Source organism: Hyperolius riggenbachi, chromosome 5 (assembly GCF_040937935.1).
Source record: "Hyperolius riggenbachi isolate aHypRig1 chromosome 5, aHypRig1.pri, whole genome shotgun sequence".
NCBI classification, from domain to species: Eukaryota; Metazoa; Chordata; class Amphibia; order Anura; family Hyperoliidae; genus Hyperolius; species Hyperolius riggenbachi.
This window is the reverse complement of record NC_090650.1, coordinates 333,022,250-333,044,894: the sequence shown is the minus strand read 5'-3', so window position 1 is coordinate 333,044,894 and position 22,645 is coordinate 333,022,250. Positions and strand designations below refer to the sequence as shown.

Genomic DNA, 22,645 nt, shown 5'->3' with positions numbered 1-22,645 from the left:
CTAAACTCAACTAAATACCTTTGTATGTGGTATTAATTTTCTCCTTAATCAGCTTATTTAGAAGAGCCTTGATTCTCTCCAGAGATCCCCTTTGTGCCGGCTCCCTGTCTTTCTTCTGGGGCAATGACAGGTACAGCCCTGCTGTGTATGTCTTTTTGTTACATGACGGCACCACTGTGTGTCAGGCAGCACTGCTCCACTGAAACGTGTGACGGAGTCCTGGCCTCTAGCTTCCTGCTGCAAGTCTATTGAGATGCTTCCCTCTGCTGCCCACATCACAGCATCACTCTCTGGGCTATTTTTAGCCAACTGGGACACTTTACTAGTAGCCCAGTCTGCAGGAGCATGTGACTTATTTCCTTCTTTGTGTATTTGTTTGCTTTAGCTGTTTATTTAAACTGTAAAGTCTTTACATATCACAGTGCTAAACAAAGAAGAAAAAATCCTTTTTTTTCTTTTTGCATTTATATTCCTTTTAATATTGATTTACAAGATGTTCATATGATTCTTTTTATTATTTAGGCCACGTTTACAGTAATGCGGTGTAACGGCACCGCACAGCAATGCACCACCTGTGCGATGTTCAGAATCTGGCGAGAGCATTATAACGGGTTGCAGCACTGTAATGCACTGCATGCGTTACTGCTAAACGCACGCCTTAACAGTTAGGATGAAGCATACGTTTTAATGACTGTATGCTTCACTGTACCCAGCGCAATGCGAGCATAACGTTTACCATGGCTATCCCGATCCATTGCGTTTCTGCCGTCACAGGGAACCCAATGCAACAACCACTGTGAATGTAGCCTAAGGGTTGGTTTACATTCTTCACATGCCTATATGAGCACTTTCAGCTATTGTCCATGCATCTTTCAAGCGTTTACGGTATTCTGCATTTGGCAGTTTTTTTAGGTGTCTAAACCAGTTTATAGCAATGTTCAATAGTGGCATCTGATCCCGTTTGCAGGTTTATAGTCATTATCTATTGGCTAAATGCAGACATTGATACACCTCTAACAGGATGCTAATAAACACCTCCTGTATGTGTCTCTCCCCCTTAAAAAAACACCCGCCTCTCGTGTTTACAGGAAGATTGTCACAAATGGAAATCTCACGCTAGAGGGCGTGTGGTAAAAAAATACAAACAAAAAAAATGTAGTGTTTTAATACTAAAAACTGTTCTTTGTAAACTCAGCCTTGGAAAGTAGCACTGTGCAGGATAACAATGCAGAGCAAACTTGTTCCGTATTATTAGATCCTGCTGCTTCACTACATTTGTCCACTAAACCATGCTTGCGTTGAATCTCAATGACTGTAATAAGTCACAGATATTCCCTGGTAGGTCTTTCATTGTTATTATTTCAGCTTCACTCTGATGTGTTTGTGGGAGAATGAAACGTCCCGTATTCCTCCTCACTGTTTAGTTCTGTAGATAATGATTTTTTTTTCCAGTGTACAGGGGAAGATGCTTTTGTGCGACGGGTCGACACAAGCTCTCAGGATAGCAGGACTGTCACAGTTTCCTTACATCTTCTGCATTCAGTGATTCTGGGCCCGGCCTGGCACGCAGGGCACTAGAGAGGGAGCAGAAGGAGGGAGAGCTGCCTGCCCAGGTTTCTATGGCAACACTGAAATACCTCCAGGACAGGAGAAGGCGGCAGCAGGGAGATGAGAGAGAGAGAGAGAGAGGAAAAAAAATAGACTCCTAACCCAGCACCAACACCGACCACAGCAAGTGCAAGACACTCCCCGTGCCTGTTTCCTGCTGCATTCCTAATGACACGCACGTTAGGCCACAAATATTATATATTTATCCTTTCCGTCTGAAAAGGGGACAGTGACATTAACTGAAAGGAAGTAGCTCTCTACTTATGTGGGTCTGTTTTCTTTTATCACTGTATCCCAGCTGTTAGCTTTAAAAAAAGAAAAAAAAAAGCAAGCTTAATCCTAATGTCCCAGGCCCACCCCAGGAGCTGCTATCGATTGGTGGATTCTAGGGTTGGTTGCTCACACTGAAGGAGTGAAGAGAGGGAGAGAGAGGGGGGAGAGGGATGAGGGAGGCTATACAAGGTCCTCCTCCTACACTCCCGTCCTTGGTGCATTCAGGCCCCATGCGTTCCCATGGAGACGGCCTGTCTGTACGGCACCTGTACAGGCAACCTGAGAACCGCTCACTCTCTTATTCACTTGGTGACTGAAATAAGTGACACGACCTAGCCCACAGCAGCTGCTACATCCTGCATGATAAATAATTTCAATTAGAGGGAAAAGTTTATTTCATTTGCGTTGTGTGGGCTCCTTTTTCTCGGTAAACAGTTTATTCGATACGTAATTAGAAAGTGCTGGAGCATTCTCTCTGCTGATAGCAGATCTACAGTGCTCAGGCAGCAAACGAAAGTACATTGATTATCGGGAGCGCTTATTGGAGGGGAGCAGTTTCTGCTTGCTGCCCCCAAGACAGCAGAAAAACCCTGCTAGATGCTGTCTAGTATCGTCCAGAGGAATTATGGGTAAGCTGTGCAGCTCCTTACCTTTACCAATAGGAAAGTATGGCCAATATAGAAATGACAAGTAATTTTTACCCTGCAATCCTCATATCTTGCCACTTAGAGCGTACCTGAAGCAATTTATAAAATAATAATTAGATACTTACCTACAGTAGTAGCAAGTCTGTGGATAGCCCTGGTGTCAAAGATCCTCTTCAAGCCCATCATTTCAGTCCTTCTGAACATATTTGACAAAAAAAAAAAATACGGTCTCTTGGCTGTGCTTCCATTAATGTACGAGCTTCTCTGTACTGAGCATGTGTGAGTATAATTTGCACATGCCCAGTAGAGGGAAGCTGCTCCTGGACAGTTTTCCTCCTTGCATGAGCTGCTGCATTCTACTGGGCATGTGCAGACCTTACTCATGCATGACCAGTGTGGAGGAGCTCGTACTTGAATGGGAGCTTGGCTGCGAAGAAGAAGAATGTCCCGGGCAGCAGCAGTGGGCTTGATGAGGACCTGCTCAGCCTCTGGACCATCCAGAGTCTTTACACTACTTAGGTAAGTATCTATCTTTTAACTTCTTTTCTTTGCTCATAGGTTTGGTTTAAAGTGAACCTTAAAGGAGTACTTTAAGGGGGGTAGGGGGAAAAAATAGAACTTACCTGGGGATTCTAACAGTCCCCCGCAGACGTCCTGTGCCCGCGCCGGGACAAAATGATCCTCCAGTCCCTGCCGCTGGCTCACTTCCATCTGCGGGCGCGTACTGCTCTTTTTTCCCCCTAAGTTAATGTCTTCTTTAACTCCTTGTGTACTTGAAACTTATGTAAAATGTTGTCCCTTCAATGACGGTTATACCAAACATCATCATACCAAAAAAAAAGAAAAGACCTGCTGAAAGCCATAGCCTCCAACCTACCATTGAAGTAGTGCATACATTTTTTTTTTATACAATGTGAATGGTGATGTTGCTGCCAAGTAAGCATCAGTGGAAAATCAGGATTTCAGATTGTGTTCTTCTAATGCATTCATTCTTGTTTAGCTGAACTCTATGACTGCAGAGCTAGCGATACTCACCTGAAAGATCCTGATTATTTCCTTGATTTGACTTAGGCTGCATTTCCACTTGTGCGGTGCGAATCGCCGCAGTAAAAATTCGCATGCGGATGCGAATTTCGCATGCGGGTCTATACGAATTTTCATGCGAATTCGCATGCGGATTCGCATGGATGACGATGTATGCGAATTTAACCATGGCAGTGCTGGTGTGCTTTTCCATTGTTTCGCATGAAAATTCGCATGCCCAAACCTCATGCGAATTTCCTATTAAATACATTGTATGAGATTCGCATAGCGGTATGCGGTATGCGAATTCTGATGGCTCTGCCATGCGAATTTTTTCTGCACAGAAAAACGCAAAGGAATCCTGACAAGTGGAAACAGTCCCATTCACTTGTATTGCTATGCGAATTTTCATGCGAAAAACGCATGCGAATTCGCTATAGTGGAAATGAGCCCTTACTGCTATTGATATCCCCCATTCTGAGAGCAAATAAAATACAAATCTTCTGACCATTAGAGGGAGCAATGAGTAAAGAGAGACTGCCTATTCAGGGCAGTGGTTAGTGAGCCCCTCCAAACTCATCTATTACTTCATATTCTTCCTGGTGGTTGAAAAGATTTTTTTAAAACTTTTTTTCTTTATTATTTTTTTCTTCAGATTTTTCATTTGTTGTACCAAATGGGTGTGGTCCACTCCAGAGAACAGATGTGCTGTACTGCTTCAGGCATGTAATATGGTCTGTTTGCAGGATTGAATGTATTGAATTGCGGTCCACTGTCTGGAAAAAATCTAGCAATTGGATTTTTCCACAGTGGACCACTATGGGCAGAGCACCAATGGGCATGTGTGACTGGGACTGGAAAGCATTTGTCTGCTGTGTACCGCTATGGTAAAATGTAAGGAAGCGGACCTGGTGTCAGCAGAAGGCCTCATATGGGAGAGGAATGTGGAGCATACAAGTGACTTGTGAGAGACTGTTCTCTTTTTTACAGGCATTCATGCAGCAAAATAAAGACAAGTGTACTGTGAGTATGTTATGCCTTGCATGTCAGAAACTTTAACCACTTGAGGACCGTAGGCTTAAACCCCCCTCGTGACCAGGCTATTTTTTGCAATTTAGGCCACTGCAGCTCTAAGGCCTCGCTGCAGGGCCGTACAACTCAGCACACAAGTGACCCCCCCCCTTTTCTGCCCTTCAATAGAGCTAGCCAGCAATTCCTCTCTCCCATGTCAAGTACTGGCATGCTGCCTCCCCCCAGCACCCCCTCCTTCCCACGATAAAAAATGCTACCATCACATTGCATACATCCTCCTTCCCACCTCCCATTTGCTTATTAAAATGAAACCACGTTTTATTGGTTTTGGTCTTGCATGTGCAGTATATTGTTTTCAATCACTTACACTCTGTCATGGTAAGAGACAGAAGGAGCCGCAAGATAAGGAGTTATGAAGCTGGTTCCCATTATATAATAAGTAAATATGGCTACTGCATATACATATTTAATGATCTATAATAGATAGAAATGTGAGCTTTTTTTAAGCTTTTGACAAGATTATGTTGGTTGATAAGGTTATTTTGCATATCCAGTGCCAGCTTATCTTGGAGGAAACAAAAGCATCTGTCTTGGGAGTATTCTTCATGGACGACCATTATTCCCAGACAATGGTTGGGCAAGCAACATAAGGTGTAGCCGCACAGACATAGGACTTCTTACCACTCAGGAAGGATTAGATTGGGCAGTGATCACCTTAGAGGTAATTAGATGTGTATGGTATGATGTTAGAAGAAGCTTGATGCTGACCATGATCTTCAGAATGGAGCCGCCAAAGCATGTTTAACGGTTTCGTCATTGTTTTAAGTACACATTTTAGCTTGCCGTGTTTCTACAGATGTAATAGACTTTAATGTCATTCACTGTATATTTTTCCTATGGACTTGGTGCCCATTTATGGGTCAGTAATTATGAAAGAGGTTAATGATGTCATCCGCAAGAGGCCAGTGCGACACTCGCGGTTCATGGCAGGTCTCACAGGGGGTTAATGGGTTAACAAGGACACATTCCACATTCATATTTCAGACTGGGATTTGTGGCAGGTGCATTGTACCCCCTGCACACACTCTAGCCGAAGCCCTTTGTGCTGTGACATCTGCTGCCCCGCTCAGCACTGCTTCTTTCCCCCTTGCACTATTAGATGCTCGTTATGTCACAGAACAATTAGCGAGGACAGGAAAACAGGATGTAGTATAATAAAAAAAAAAATCAGGCTGGCACAGGATAGAAGGATGTACTCCTGGATCAGACACAACCCCAGCTCACCAGTATAACAAAACTAAATCCGTACATCCCTTTTCTCATTAAATGACACATTCAAAGCCTTTGTGTTCACAACAGGACTCCCCAGTGGATTCAGCAACCATCTGAGTGTCCTTGCAAGTTCACAAGATCCAAAGTCATTATATTCCAGACCTTGCACTGATGAAGGCTAAACAGCCTGAAACAGCTGCCTGTAAGCTGGGCTTCAAAAGTGAAGACCCATTCTCACCATGTGTGCGTCATTGAAATTCCAGGCAGTGCACTGCACATAGTATGCAGCAGACAGCAGTTAGGAGGTACTGTTGTTAATTGGCCCATTTCCCCTTTCTGGCACACAACACTTCCTCATGTGTATGTTTAACTGCGCCACTAGGAAAAATGGGCGCAAGATATTGCCAATGGTAACATTTTGGTAATTTTACAGATAATCTTCTATCACCTAGAATGTATAGTAGTATATTGGTAGTGTTACAAATATTTTTCTATCTTCTATCCTATACTTTCCACTAACCTTCCCTGCATCTAGGCCTAACACTAACCTCCTACCTACACCTAACAATAACCCCCCATCTACACCTAACACTAATGCTGCCGCTAACCTTTGCCTTCTGTAACGATTGGTGTCAGCAAGCACAGATATTCTGATTATTGGTGATCTGCAGTATCACCAATAATACAGATGCTATACCTGATTATATGGTGATCTGCAGAATCACCAATAATGCAAGTATAGCGTAACTCGATACAATCGTATGCAAGAGGGTGCTTGTTACAATAGAGTATCTCTATAGGGCACAGAGATACAACCTCCAGCAAGCTGGAACAGCAGACAACAATAATAATATACAGCGTAAATTCAAGTCTGTGGAAATATCCACCACACTGTAATTCCTCAGTGTGTGATTACCTCTGAATGGGAACCCTGTGTGTGAGATCCTCCAAAGGACGGAGTGGAGGATTCTCGGCCTCTAGCAGCAAGGGTTTGCTAGTGGCGGTCGTCTCAAAGAGGCAAGCCTCTAATAGAACCCTACGGTGGGAGACGTTCCACTGAAGGGAGAAAGGTCAGACAAAATGAGGTTCAGCAACAGATCAGGCGGCAGCAGTACAGAAACGTGAGACAAGAGAATAGTCGGAAACCAAGCCAATAGTCGATAACGGTACGGGCTGGCGAAGTACAGAATAAGGAAGCAGAAGAGTAGTCAAGACAGGCACAGAATCATACACGATAAATCAAACAGTATAATATGTGTATATATTGGCGATAAACCAATATATAACACAATATCAGAGACAAGGCTGACTAGGTCTGAGTGCTGACACAGGGTATTGCAAACACAGACGAAGTGTGACTGAAAAGCACTTCCTTATATACTGCCTGGGAGAGAAGTCTCCACCCCAGGCAGCAACCAATCAGAGCAGGCTAAAATGTCAGCTGACCTCCAGGTCAGCTGACACGCTTTCTAAGAGTATAAAGGCGTGTCTGTCGTGCGCACCCGCCACCTAGAGGCAAGATGGCAGAGCCCTGGTGAGCAGCATGCTGGTGAGTTTGGAGCAGAGTGCTCGGACGGGTTTGCGCAGCGGATGCGGACGAATTTTCCGCATCCCGCGTTGGAAGGTCCGTTTGCCGGACTGGATGCGACCATATTTCCGCAATCCATCCTGCGTTGCGGATTTTTCGTTACACCTTCGCTGCAACCATCGTTGTTACGGACTTTGGCCACGTGGGTAGCCAAAGTCCACCACTGTCCCCATGACTGTCTTTGCCACTGTACAGTGCCACTCTAATGTAACGTAGTGGAACGCCACCATCACTATTTGCCCCCTAAGGTTCCCAAATTATTGTCTGTAGCCGATAATTCTGTAATTTAACACTACCACTTAGAGGACAACTGTAGGGGGAGGTATATTGAGGCTGCCATTTTTACTTCCAGTTGCCTGGAAATCCTGCTGATCCTTTGCCTCTAATACTTTCAGCCATAGACCCTTAACATGCATGCAGCAGATCAGGTGTTTCTGACCAGGGCTGTAGAGTCGGAACAAAAATCATCCGACTCCAGGTACCCAAAATGGCTCCGACTCCGATACCTCGACTCCAACTCCTTAGTCTAATACTTACCAGAACTAAGGATTTGGTACAAAAATCATCCAACTCCGACTCCTCAGTTTATGAAACCACCAACTTCGACTCCAGGTACCCAAAATTGCTTTGTCTCCAACTCCTACTCTATTTCTGACATTATTGTCAGATCTGACAAGATTAGCTGCATTCTTGTTTCTGGTGTGATTCAGACACTACTGCAGCCAAACAGACCAGCAGGCCTGCCGGGTAACTGGTATTGCTTAAAAGGAAATAAATATGGCAGTCTCCATATACCTCTCACTACAGTTGTCCTTTAATGCACTGCTGGCAGTCGTTATAATAAATGGCATGTGTTTGCATCTTACCACAATGGAATGGATGTGTGTTGTGTGAAAATGCAACTTAATGCTCACGTCTGTTGAGAATAGACACTTACTCTACATTTGGTGAGAAAAAAAACAGTTGGGTTGGGGCTGTATGAGAGTGGCAGGAACAATTGCTGAACCTCTCTGAACTGCCAAATTGAATCATTATATTCATTCATCTGTACCCACTGTCCTTGGTGGGCACTTTTTTTTAAATATATGTACTGTATGTAACCAGAAAAGATGATTGCGGAAAGACACTCAAATCTAGGTAAACAATAATTAATTATTTTGTATGAGGTGAGTGGGTCCCCATACTTAACTAGTTAGCAGCGGGCAGAACAGTCATACTCACCTACCTAAGCGCCCTCCACCCCTTTTTTAGACACTCAAATCTGTCTCCACAGACATCTTCTGCTTTGAATTTTTCATTGATTCATGACTACTGCTCAGGTGTAAAAAATGTCAGCTTTTCAGCAATGTTCAGTTTACCATTTCACAAGAGAAAATGTATCAGTTTGGTATCAGGGATATCAGGACCTGGTAAAATCCCATGGCACAATCCCTAATATATGATTTTATCCTATTAAAGTGAACCGGAGGTGAAAATAAACCGAGAGAAACAATTACAGTATATTTATCCTGCTCCTAAAAATGGGCATGATGGAAGCGCCCCATGTGTGTTCTAATTTACAATTTTAAAATATAAAATAAAAAAAATAATAATAAAAAGAGAGGTAATCACTTACCTCTCTAGAAGATATAGACACCAGTTCAACTGAAAAAAAAAAGTTTTTATTCAAAAAGTAAAGCTTTTTGAATAAAAAATGTTTTTAATCTTCTGTAAAGTAGAAGACACATTAGGCGCCTCCATCCTACCCATTACCAGTCAGACCTCCTTTGGAGGTACAAGGTTGGAGGGGTGTCATTGCACCCTAAGAGGAAAAAGTACAGGAGACACAAACAGGAGCCCAATTGTGCAGTATGTTGAGTTAAGAAGATATTAAAAGCAAAAACCAAAATACTGCTCACAAAGGCGGGAAGCAGGTGGAGACAACAAACCGACTCCACTCGGGGTGGTCCAGCCGGACCTGGATGTGGTCGCTCTCCTTAAGAAGAAGTGACAGTAACCCTCTGTGGAAGAACCACAGGTGTTCTGTCTCAACCCCTACAACGGCGGACGTTGGGGGGTAACTAAAGCACAATTACAAGAAAAGAGGCACCCTAGTATGTATAAAATGAATTAAAACCAGTTTAAAATAAAAAATAGTGAGGTGGCTCAATAACGAAACTCTTGTATGAACAGGGGAACTGGTTTTAATGTATTTTAAGAATCACCAAAGAAAAAACCCTATTGTTCCTAAAAAGGACTTTTTTTTAAATATCCCAGGATTTTCTTTATATATATATAATATATTTATATTTAAACATTTACAAAGTAGGTTGAATGTTTTACTGTCTCTAATCAGTGGCAGCCTATCAAGTGTCCCAGAGTTAGAAAAAGGTCTATGTATTTTATCTCTCCCTGCCCTCAGTAGGTTGTTCTCTGCTAGGAAAACTTTTATGGCTGTAATCTGTTTATCAGTGATGTTTACTATATTCCTGACAAGGTACCGACAAGACAGAAGCTGTCACTTCCATGCCTATAAATTGACTCTTTCAGGCAGCAAAATAAAACAAGTAAAACAGCCTGGTTTGTACATATGTTTATCTCATCATGTCACCTATCGCCTCGGGTACACTTTAAACAGATGCATAAGTTGCACATTGGCAACATTGTGGGTGAGCTCTTCAGTGGGTGGTGGTGGACTGGTGTTGTTTGGGTTAACTTTGCTGCAGAACTTTCCTGCCTGTGTTCCCATTCCATCACTGTGCCAACTTTATATCCCATACTGAGTAGTTCAGGAACCCTTTATTCTTCACTTCCCTGCCTCTGTACTAAATATCAGGTGTTTGAAGTCTGCAGGAACCCTGACTAGGAAGACGGAGCTGCAAGACAATAAGACATGAAAGCACCTGTTGTGGAATTTTAACCTTTATTTCACACAACCAAGAGATTCACACACTGGGCTCATTCCAGTTTCTTCTCCAGGTGCCTCTGAACACCCTCTGCTGGAACAGTGGCAATAATAATGCTAAATCTCAGCAAAATGAACCTATTCTTGCATTTTGCTTTTGCACCCTCATATTGTCTTTCCTTGTTAGTTTTCTCATACTTTTAGTTTCCGGTTTGGTCAGTGAGGGGAGCAGTTGTCTCAAGTAAAGCTTCAGTGAAATGTATCACATCGTATTGAGATCTCGTTGTGCAGTAATAAAACATGCCAGATTTCAGCAGGTGCAAATTTACCAATTGTAGCATAATTTGAGAGATTAAGTTACATTTATTTGCAGGTGCTGGAAGAGACCGATGAGATTTAGCAATTTGTGTGCTTTTTATATTCTATTATTCTTTCAATTCAGTGCAGCTATAAATTTAATTTGAATCGAAAGCTATTTCAATCATAGCTTTTACATGTTGGGAAAATATTTGAAAATATGTTATCAGATTATGTTGATTGAAAGCCAACCTGTCACACACTGGGAAATGAAAAAAATGATCACGTGATCATATTACGGACCGATAGAGAAGCTTAGGAAGTGGGGACATGAAGTCATGATTTACAAAAAGAACTGAAATATGCATATTAAATTGGCAACCTGCATTTGTGGAATGGTAGTAAAAGATAAAGGGCCCGATCCAATTCACTCTCCTAGGATAGTGTTTCTCAAACCTGTCCTCGTGACTCCCCAAAGCTGCATGTTTTGCAGGCATCCTCACCTATGCACAAGTGGGGTAATTAGTGTCACAGCTAGGTGGATTCCATGTAGCTGAGACACTAATTACCCCACCTGTGCATAGGGGAGGTTGCCTGCAAAACATGCACTGTTGGTGAGTCAAAAGGACAGGTTTGAGAAACACTGTGCTAAAAGTAGATAAAAAAGGGGGGGGGGGGGGGTAAGTTGTCACCCTAAACTAAAAAAAACACAGAGAAAAAGGGAGCCCAAGTGGTGCAGTACATCGCACTCAACAGATGAAATAAGAAAAAGTATACGGAGGGTACTCACAAAGGGAGGTTGCAATGGGGCCACCAACCACTGCAGGCTGGTGGAGATCAATAACTCCACTCTGGGGTGCTGGTCAGCTGGAAATAGTTGAGCCTTTTAAGGAAAAAGGATTTTAGGGACCTGTAGATGGAGTCCAAGGTTATCCCCTACCCCGAGACAGGGGTATTAAAAGCACAAACAGGATGAAAAGGCGCCCAAAGGATAATAAAATGAATTTAAATCTTTGAAATAAATAAGGTTTGATGTGGCTTACCTCAATGAAGACAAATTCAAGTATAATTGAATAATCTTTAATAGCATTGGCAACGCATTTTGTGGGTCTCCGCCCACTTCCTCAGGCCAAATCAAGTGCCATGCTATGTTCAGAGCCAGGAATAGAGCGTCTGGCTCTCCTAGGAGAAAACTTAAGAGAAAAGAGGAATTGGATTGGGCCTAAAGTGTGCAACGTAGAGGGTTATCCTTGTATTGTCCTTAAAGTGGAAATAAACTCAAAACTTTCTCTCTGCTCTAAAAGATTAGCCACCGCATGATAAACATTTAGGAAAAAACATTTTCATTATAGTTTATAGAAATCCTAAAAAACCTGAAGTTTTACTTGGAATTACTTTACTAGAAGCATTGAAACGGTTAAGTCTGTGTTTACACAGGGCAAAGAACTGCCCACAGCTCACACACATCTTTGATTCACATTTCGCTTAAAGAGGAGCTGTTAGGTATAGGGTCTCAGAGAAAAAAAAACACATATATCAGTAGCTAAAGATTGGCTGTACTTACATTACATATGCATTTCACTGTCCACGTTTGGATTTCACAGAATTTTTATATAGTATTTGCAGAGAATGATGCTTCTGACAGCTCATGGCAGGTTCCATGTTTGTCTGTCTCCTATGAAGTCAAATGTGTCGTCATGTCCTGCCTGCTTCCTGATGATTCCACTCACACAAAAGATCCGTAATGAATAACACTACTGTGCAGTGAATATTGATTAGCCATGTGGCTAGGAACAATAGCGGACTCCTGCAGTGTACTCTGCCCAGAGATTTTTCACTGCTAAGCTGTTGTAACATGAGCCTGTACTTTCCCACTAGCAGCCGAGGGGAGGACCCAAGCAGCCCCAGAATGCTTTGCAGTATGGTATGCGGCCTTTCGTCCTTTTGAGAGCTTGGGTCTAACAGCTTTGCTGATAAGCACACATTAAAAGTAAGAGAGATTTTTAACTTCAGTATTGCCTTTTTGGCTTCCTTCTAAACTGTTTAACACAGGAGAATAGAGGTTTAAATTAGCTTTTGCAGCCTGACAGTTACTCTTTAACAAGCGCAGAGAACAGTTCAGTGAATTTATTCAGTAACCATATGTGAAATTAAGACTTTTCATTATGTGATGTGCCAGAGTTCAGGTCCGCTTTAATTGTCCCCCAAAGACAGTCCCTTTGGAACAACGATGTAAACAGGTTGACACATTTTGAACTTAACAGTTTCTAGTTTTACCTTGAACTGCTGATCATTTTAGTGACCAGTTGTAAGTGCAGGTGATTTTTAATTTTACCTTCCCCCATTATAAGTATAATGAGCTTTATTATTTAAAGAGAACCTGAACTGAAAATAAAAAGTCAAAATAACCATACACAGGTCATACTTACCTCCCATGTAGTCTGCTCATCAATCCCTTTCTCCTCTCCTGTGTCCCATTTGTCCACTGTGATCAATGGAATTCTCCGTCCTCCATTTTAAAAATGGCCATTACCACATAACAGCTTCCTGGTCAGCACACTGTTAAACTGTAGAATCACCCACTTGAGCCATAGGGAAACATGGACATTACCTTCCACATTCAGTTGTAACTGACAGCTGCTGATATATAACTAACAGCAACTGGTATATTTCAGTTCTGATAAAATATTGTCAGAACTGGAAAGGATCACTGTAAGAAGAAAATGGTGAGCTTCTGAGAGGAACTGACGGTGAGGTAATGATGTAATATTCATTTGCAGCTACGTCATGTGTTTATTTTAAATAATTTTACTCGCTTCAGGTTCCCTTTAAAGTGATAGTGTACACTCAACTTGTAGAAAGTCCCAAAATAAGGCTCTGATCAAACTGTATAAAATTGTCATCTTGTTTGAAATTTCTTAAATATCCTGATTGTTTACAGTAAAGGTGTACATACACGTTTCTGACAGATCTGCTCACTTTGATCACATTTTCCAGTACTCTATAGACCCCAAGATATTCGTCCGAGAATCTTCTGATTGATTTCAAACAGTTTAATTTAGCAAGGTGGTCAGTTTTCCTTGATTTGGTTGTGGAAGGAGCTGTGGGCTATTGACAGTTGCATATTGGGCAGTTCAGTTTTTGCAAAACTGAGTGTGTCAAAAGTGTGGAAGATATAAAAATGTAACATTTATTATTTTGCAAGGCATGATCAGTTTTTAGTTTGGGTCGGCTTTAATAAAGTCTTGCGTAACATGAAGAGATGAAACAGTGTTCTCACCAGGCTCTTTTAGCTGGGTGCTCCACCCGGCTAGTTTTGGTGAGCACCCGGCTATCATCAGCTCACCTCCTCCTATGCTGTAAGCATAGTTGCTTACAGAAGCACCGGCCCTGCATTCATCATCTCGCCCCACCCGGCTACTTTTTCATGCCACTCGGTTGGCAAAAATTTCTGGGGAGAACACTATGAAAGTAGAAGTGCTATGCTGTGACCTGCACCGTTCAGTGGCTACAGAGGCAGGGAATAGTGGAAGGCAGGGAAAAAAGGACTCTCGTATAATGAAAGTGCAAAGCTGTAATAAAAACAATATCTCACAATTACAGAATCATAAGATTCCTTTAGCCCAGTGGTGCCCATTAGGTAGATTGCGATCTACCGATAGATCTTAAAGGCCTTCATGGTAGATCCCGACCCCCCTACATTTTCTATTCTATATATACAAATGTGCTCCTAAAATTGTACATATAGTAGGTAGATCATTTTGACTTGCTAATTTTTTAAAGTAGCTCACAAGCCGAAAAAGTGTGAGCACCTCTGCTTTAGCCCATCAAAAAGCAATGCAGTTCTATTTCTATTTGTATAGATTGGCTTGTTTTGTTTTTTTTTTACTTTTTTTTCTGCTGTCTCAAGGCTTAGACATGTGTGGGAGGAAGGTTTCGTTTTTATCAATACATTTTGTGTTTTTGCTTTGTGTGTGCAGTTTTCAGCCTTCAAATTCACAACTAAATAGCATCATACATAGTTTATTATTAGTATTTTACAAATAATAGTTTGCAGTTTACACATGTTTTTCAGACAATTAGTTTAAAAAGTTATCCTAACTTCAGATCTATCACCTTGCTTTCTAAGAAAAAAATGTCATAAATGATAATCTACGTCTACGATGAACAGTATTTGTGTGTGACTGCACTGCACGGGCGTCAGTAGCATGAAGCTGCTCATGTACGGAGCAAAAAGCCATACTACTGGGCAGGCACAGGCCGCACTTTGATCCCGCACAGTGTAGCTACACTTGTACACCAAGAGGAACGAGACCACGAGCACCATATTCAGCATTATTATTGGATGTTTTCCAAGGGTCACAGTACAAGAAAAGAGGTGCTTAATGAGATCGGGGAAGTCTCTGGATTATCCAGAAGCTTCCCTCTACTGAGGTTAGTATCTACCATAATTTTTGTACCATAAGAAGCACCTGACCATAAGAGAACCTAGGTGTAACGATCGGTGATAGCACACAGAGAATTTGATTATTGGTGATCTGCAGTATCACCAAAAATGCAGATATATACCTGATTATTGATGATCTGCAGTATCACCGATAATCAGATATATCACTAACCTCTGGATACCTGAGTAATATGAGTGTTTGGTGCAACAGTAATACTTTGAGGAAAATACCTGGGGAACAGGTATCAGGGCAGTAAGCAATACTGTCCTGGAGAACAAGTACCTTCCAGTAACCTGGGACTCACCCGCAGGGAGGAGCCAGGCTAGGGGTAGGGAGAACCAGAGCGTGAGTGACACCAAAGGCAGGATGTCACTGACTGATCTGTGAACTATCTCTTAACTGAGGAGATAGTTCTCGAGGTCGGGCAAGCCAGGTCGGCAACACACGGACAGACAAAGTACAAAGACAGGAGACTGATTCGGTAATCCTGAGACACGCAGGGTTTGGCAACAGAGTATCAGATATAGCGAGGTACCAAATCAGTGAACAGAAGAGTGGTCAGGAAAGCAGAAAGTCATAACAGATAATAAACAATGCCTAGTCTTTGGTGTGAGCTCCGTGATCATCAACACCCTGGAACTAGTCTGAAGTATAACAGAATGGTAACAGAAGTCCCTAGACTTAGGTGTCAGGTCCGTGATCATCAACACCCTGGAACTAGTCTGAAGTATAACAGAATGGTAACATAAGTCCCTAGACTTAGGTGTCAGGTCCGTGATCATCAACACCCTGGAACTAGTCTGAAGTATAACAGAATGGTAATACAAGTCCCTAGACTTAGGTGTGAGGTCCGTGATAATCAACACCCTGGAACTAGTCTGAAGGATAACAGAATGGTAATACAGATCCCTAGACTTGGGTGTGAGCTCCGTGATCATCAACACCCTGGAACTAGCCTGAGGTATAACAGAATAGTAACACAAGTCCCTAGGCTTGGGTGTGAGGTTCGTGATCATCAACACCCTGGAACTAGTCTAAAGTATAACAGAATAATATCACAGATTCTGACAAAAGGTCTGAGTGCTTCCACGTAGTGATCGCAACGGCAGACAACCAGTGAATGACCAGCACCCAGTTTATATAGTACAGCGCTATCCAGCGCCTCCCCTAAGTGCTGGACCAATGGGAACTGGTTGCAACGTCAGCTGACCGGCTTGGTCAGCTGACTCCCTTCTGGCTGTCATAAAAGTTCTGCCTCTCAGCGCGCGCGCGTGTCCTTCTGAACCTGTGTGGACTACCAGTCCCAGCCACACCAGACATGTGTTGTGAACTACCCGCCGCGCTGGACGCGGAACCAGCCGCACCGCTATCAAAGCATGCAGCGGTTTCTCCGCGTTTAGCCATACTAGTAGATGTAGGCCCACGCTTGCAAACCGCCGCGTTGGACGCGGAATCAGCCCCCTTGTTCTGAGCACACGCGGCGGCTTTTCCGCGTTTTCTCACACTAGGTTTAGACGACAAAAACCAGGAAAAAATATTTGTAAATCTGGTGCGTCCATGGTGCAAGGACGTCTTCTGGAACAAAAGTAGTGGCAGCTGGCTCTAGGTCTCCACCCAAGATGTCTCCCTGCGACCCTATAGCAATCCCCACTCCCTCTGCAGAGTGTAATGGCCATGCTCTCACCTCTCTGGCTGCCACGCTCCTTCCTCTTTATGTCATTCTATCTTCATTGTCACTGGTGTCCCTCTCCGTGACCTGACGACATGTTCATGAGAATGCACAGGCTGTTGGGGTGACGGAGAGGTGGCACCAGCAAAGATGAAAATAAAGAACACAAGACAGGAAGCAGCATGCTGGCCAGAAAGATAAGTGTGCTTCACAACTGTTATACTCTGCAGGGGCCATGGGGATTGCCATTAGCTTCGGGGTAGCAGAGAGACAACTTGGGGAGAGAGTCCATAAGATGCACAGAAACCCAAGGGAGAATACATCTTATGAATCATATGAAAGATATGGTAACCCTGAAAAGCTGATGGGCAGCAGATGGGTTCAAAAAGTTTTACTTCCTGCTTTGTGCAGACTTATGAACCAATGAGACAACTCGATAGAGACAAATTTGGTAACTTAAACAGCAAGCCTTATACTGTTGTCAAGGCTTCCAGTAAGTTTCTTAAAAAGTTATAGAATCTACAGATTGAAATTGAAGAATAAAAATTAATGGAACTTGCAAAATGACTTGTGTGATAATGACGTCTTGCATATATTTTATGTTAAAGTAACCTTTCAAGTCCCGAACCCCTCTTATTTCCACTATCTTCTGTATACTGACCACTATAAAAGAAATTACGTTTTCAAATCCAGTTTTCTAAGCATGTGATTGGTTGGTTGTGGTCAAAATAATTTCAAGAGAGTACAAGAAGATTAATCTTTTTAAAGCTTCAATTCCAAAACAATTTAAAAAAGATGGAATTTTCATCAGTTGTAGTTAACATTGTAAAAAATGACTTTTAAGTCTTTTGAACTTCTAATTAATATTTTTATCATGGTTGCACTAAAGGAAGCTGAGAGGCCTAGTTTAGGCTGACAGATTTTCTGGGATTTAAACACTGCTTTTATAGGCCTGTAAAAGCACTCTCATGTCTATTCCCGGCAATGTGCCAGTACGAATGAGAGGTGTTTTAGGGTGTTATGTTAGAGGGCATCAAGGTACATACAGCATGCTGTGCTGGGCAACATAAATGGAAAATAAATGTGTGCACACACTGCTAGACACCTTATTGCACATGTGCATACTGTGCATGTACAGAGCATTTCAGCTGTGAAAAACTAGTTACCAGTAGTAATGCTGCCAAGTACCTATGTGAAAAAACTGGATAAATGCATACACGTCATGGATGTACTTTTGAGGCATTTAAAAAAAAAAAAGTAAATGCAAAGTGTAATTTAGGTTTTACTTGTTCTGGGACTTTAGATATTATTATTATTGATTTGTAAAGTGCCAGCATCTTCTGTGGTGTTGTACAACAGAAGAGCCCTGGCCAATCAGCCTTACAGTCTAATGCAGGGCCTACACGGCTTGATTTTGCCGCACGATTCTCCCGCTTGAACGATTCCCCGCTCGATTCCGCTGGCGATTCTCTTATATTCTGCTCGTTTTTCTTATCTTTTTGCATTGTCCTCAATGTGGGATCGAGCATCGAAGCGATCGAGCGGGAGAACGGATGTGTCGGAATTTTTCTATTGAGCCATCTAAATGACTCAGAATCGAGCCATGTATTCCCAGCATAAAGGGTTAAGGGATAGCTGCCACTCATTTGTAGTGGCCACTGGCCAGAATATTTACTATGGTGGTGTCGGGCTTGTTCTTGCAAAACATGAAAGAACTTGAGTATCCGTATGGCTGTGGATTGTTCCACCTACACACCATATTTGTGACTAACATTATACAGTAGGTGGAAAACCCTCCCTTGCTCCCAGACTGGTGCAGATGCAGGGACTTCCTGTTGCCTGCACACACCATGCTGCCTTCTAGGTGTATCAATTAAATGAAAAACTGGGGTAAGTTGATCATGTGACCAGATTGGTATGTGGCTACCTCATTACAACTGAAAGGGTTGAATTAGACTGGGATGCTGTTAAGGTACAGAAACATGTTTTATGACTTGCCTGGGCTTAAATTTTAAAGTGAACCTAAAGTCAACAAAAAAAATTTAGATTAACTCACCTGGGGCTTCCCTCAGCCCCCTGCAGCCAATCGGTGCCCTCGCAGCCCCGCTCAGATGCTTCTGCACACTTCCGGTTTGGCCGTCACCGGCCGACAGGCATGGGAACGCGATTGATTGTTCGCGTTCCCAGCCTGTATATCGCCCCCTATGCTGCTATTGCGGCCAGGAAGCGGGGCTGCGAGGGCACCGATCGTCTGCAGGGGGCTGAGGGAAGCCCCAGGTGAGTTAATCTCATTTTTTTTGTTGACTTTAGGTTCACTTTAAGAAATGAAATCATATTTAACAATTGTGGCTAATACAACTGAAAGTGATAGTGCTCATGTATCTATGCTCTCCATTATTGTATGTTTTTGTATGTTGTACAGCACTAAGGAAGACGTTGGCACTATAAAATAATAATAATAAAGTAATGCTTAAGCCAATACAATGCATCTTTGTAAATAAAACATTGTGTAAAGTTAGACTTTTGCTAATAGGTGGCAATCATTTAGACCCCTCACATGAATTATATGGGACCATGGTGTTGGTTGCCAAATGGCCAGTGAATCAGCAGATGTGACTTTGCTGAATTTGCAGGGAGAATTTTTGTGTGCATTTAGTGGTGGCCAGTTATCCAGGAGTGCATAAAATCTAATCCAGTCTGACTTCAGTCAGAGCACCTGATCTGCATGCTTGTTGAGGGACTGTGGCTAAAGGTATTAGAGACACAGGATCAGCAGGAGAGTCAGGCAACTGGTATTATTGAAAAAGGAAAAATCCATATCCTTCTCAGTATAGGTTCTCTTTAACCGTTCAATATACATAACTCCATTCGTTATCAGTAAATGCTCTATTTATTTCTGGTTTCACCCGAGTATCCAGAAAGCGGAAAAACATTGTCAAGAAATAATTACTTTAAAAACCATTTTAGATTCATTGTACAATCAAAATTTGTATACTCACTTGTTATATGTTGGTCTTGATTCTTTGTGAGATTTGCTCAAAGTACATACAGTAGAATCCCTTTATGGTAAACAGTAGATTCCCTTTATGGTAAACTCCAAGGGACCGGGAAAAGTAGTTTACTATATCAGAATTGGTCATACATTGTATATTTATACAGACACATTTCCTAGGACCTGAGGACTGAGTTTACGATATCCAGAGGTTTACTATATCAGAGTTTACTTTGACAATGTATTTCTATCACTGCGCCTGCAATTAGGTATTCGGAATGCGTTACTACTAAATCTTTGGATAAAATTACATTTGCTGTAAAGAAATGAAAGATATTCTAAGTTGACATGAAAAAATTAGAGAAGTCATGAGAAATGCCACAGTAAAGCAGTGTGTAGCAAGCACCCACGAAGGGAAAAAGGCGATGTGCTGGAACTTGCAGTGCCTCTGCACACTCAGACACTTCCACCGTCTCCTTCAATCAGTCAAGTCCGCACCATCAAATAGTACTTTAGCTCTTTTATTGGTTAAGAATCAGCATAACAGGCATTTTCAGCGACAGCAGCGCTGTTTCGGTCCTCAGACCTTTCTCAAGCTGTATCAAGCGATGTTATACTCTAAAGTGCACATAATGCATTTAAATAGTCACCCCCTACACCAACAGCCAATCACTGACAAGATTCCACAGCCAATCAAATTTTGCAAAAAGCTAAACGGACCACATGGAGAACTTAGTCTCTAACATGTAGATTAGAACATCCCATACTCTCTACTATTATGGGATGTTCTAATCTACATGTTGGTGCGGACTTGACTGATTGAATGAGAAATGCCACATACATCAGTCTATGGTCCTTATATGTATACTTCAGGGAGACGGGCACAGCAGTGCTCCCCTGATTGAGAGACCACTACCATGGCTCCCACTGACTACCATGGCTCCCACTGACTAAAGGCTGAGGAGTACTTCATTAATATGCAGATGATATGCTAACTTGACATTTTCAAGTCTTTTTTCTTACTTGCTTCTAAGCTTCTGAGTCTACCAAGTAATTTTATGAGCTATACAAAACTTAAAAAGCTCTACTCTTCGGAACAAATTTCATAAACAAATAAAATATGATATATCTTGTTTCCTTAAAGTGTCATCAGTTTGCTCCAAATGTAGCTGAGGGTAACCTCAACACACACTTTCTGCCTGTTTATAACTGTAGCCTACGATTCAGAATGTGATCAGTATGATAGATTTTAATCACCGCAGGTGATTTGATTCAAATATGTTTGAAATTTATTTCCCTGCTTCAGAATTGATCCTAAGAAGTTAGTCAAATGCAATTGTGACCAGGGGTTTAAATAAATCTACATCAATCTCTGTTTCTTCCAGAGTAAAATGAGCCATAAATTACTTTCTCCTATGTTTCTGTCACTTACAGTAGGTAGTAGTAATCTGACAAAACCGACAGGTTTTGGACCAGCTCGTTTCCTCATGGGAGATTCTCAGCATGGCCTTTATTCTTTATAATGACACTCCCTGAAAAGGATTTATACAAATATGCCAGCCAGCCTCCCTGCTCGCTGTACACTTTTTTTTGGCAGTTGGACAGAGCAACTACCATTTACTAACTGCTTTTTCCTTGCCGTTCCAATTTGGCCGGCAACGGGGTGGCGCAGCACTTTTAATTTTTTTTTTAAAAACCATGTAGCTAGCCTAGCGCTAGCTACATGATAGCCGCTGAGCGGCATCCCCCCCACCCCCTCCGATCGCCTCCGGCGATCTGCGCAAGCAGGAAATTCCGTTCAGAACGGACTGGTCAGACACTGGGGACATTTTTTTAATGATGCCATTAACTAAGTACAGATATTAATATTGTAAACTGAAGTAATACTTTACTGTGCAATAGTCTAAACTTGCTGCAGAGAGTGGTGTATGTTTTATACATGTACTTTAATATAACTTTAAATTTATACCTTGAATCTTAGAAATGAGAGCGCTCAGCTCACTGGCTGTGTCCCCCTGATATTGTTCTTTCCTGCATAGAGAGGGTGCATTTTACTGGCTTATTTATTAATTAAAGCAAGATAGAAGCAACCTGCCTCAGGAGACGAAATAGGATCACTAAATCATTTAACGTGCGGTGAAGAGGATCACAACTAAGACAGCGCGTGCCAGAGGAAGGAAATCTAAACCATAAGAATATCTAGACTTCCCCAGATAACCTCTTCCTGGGGACACGCACAGGCTGACTGCAACCCTGCATAGCTCGCCACGTTCAGTGGAAAGAGACCTAGGCACATGAGGAAAAGAGCTGACCGGGTTTCCCATAGTAACCAGGTTACAGCTGTCACTCTCTCTATACAGGTTATAGCTGTCATTTTCTCAGTACAAATATCCAATAAAAGACAGAAAGTATTTTCTGTTGGCAAGCTAGTTTTACTTCAGGTAGTCCAAAATCATTGCTTTTTTATTTTTTTATTTTAAACGAACTTTATTACATTTTCCAAATGATTACAAAACATACTGTAGTATCCTGTAGATTTTAGCATAAAGTTACAAAGCTTTGTCTATAGCGCATCTGGAAGCGTGAGCGTTCGAGAGCGTTCTGGGCATACAGACTTGAGAAGTGCAGCTTTGCCTAGCTGGGTCCGAGCGCAAAGCTACAGGAAGTAACTGTGGACAAAGCTTAGTCTGAGCGGCAAATGGAGGTTGGAGCAGACCCGCACCAAACCGATGGACAGGTAAGTACAAGCATCTTATTCTTCTCAGTTCACATGCACTTTAAGAAAATAGCAAAGTGGTTCTGTTCTGCTGGACTCACAGTGGGATATTTAGAGGAACTGGACCAGCATATTTTGTGCTACAATTTTAGCCGAGCGACTGGTTGTTGTAGGCCTAAAGCTTTAACATTTTGTG

The 22,645-nt window shown here is 42.2% G+C and overlaps 1 protein-coding gene and 1 long non-coding RNA gene across 7 annotated transcripts in view; one reads left to right on the top strand and one right to left on the bottom strand.

Annotated features, from left to right (window-relative positions):
* LOC137517722 (uncharacterized) overlaps positions 1-21,299 on the bottom strand; it is a 58,038-nt gene extending 36,739 nt beyond the window's left edge. The window contains exon 1 of the long non-coding RNA XR_011020635.1: positions 21,166-21,299. This is a non-coding gene — a long non-coding RNA (uncharacterized lncRNA). The remainder of the gene's footprint in view (positions 1-21,165) is intronic.
* NOL4 (nucleolar protein 4) overlaps positions 1-22,645 on the top strand; it is a 401,146-nt gene that overhangs the window by 135,351 nt on the left and 243,150 nt on the right. Inside the window, exon 1 of one of the 6 annotated variants that reach the window (XM_068237328.1) lies at positions 22,285-22,470. The exons of the other annotated variants lie outside the window; for them this stretch is intronic. Coding sequence (XP_068093429.1) covers positions 22,432-22,470 — 39 coding nt within the window. The 5' untranslated portion in view covers positions 22,285-22,431. Of the gene's footprint in view, positions 1-22,284; positions 22,471-22,645 lie in introns of those variants that run through there. 6 annotated transcript variants of the gene reach the window in all.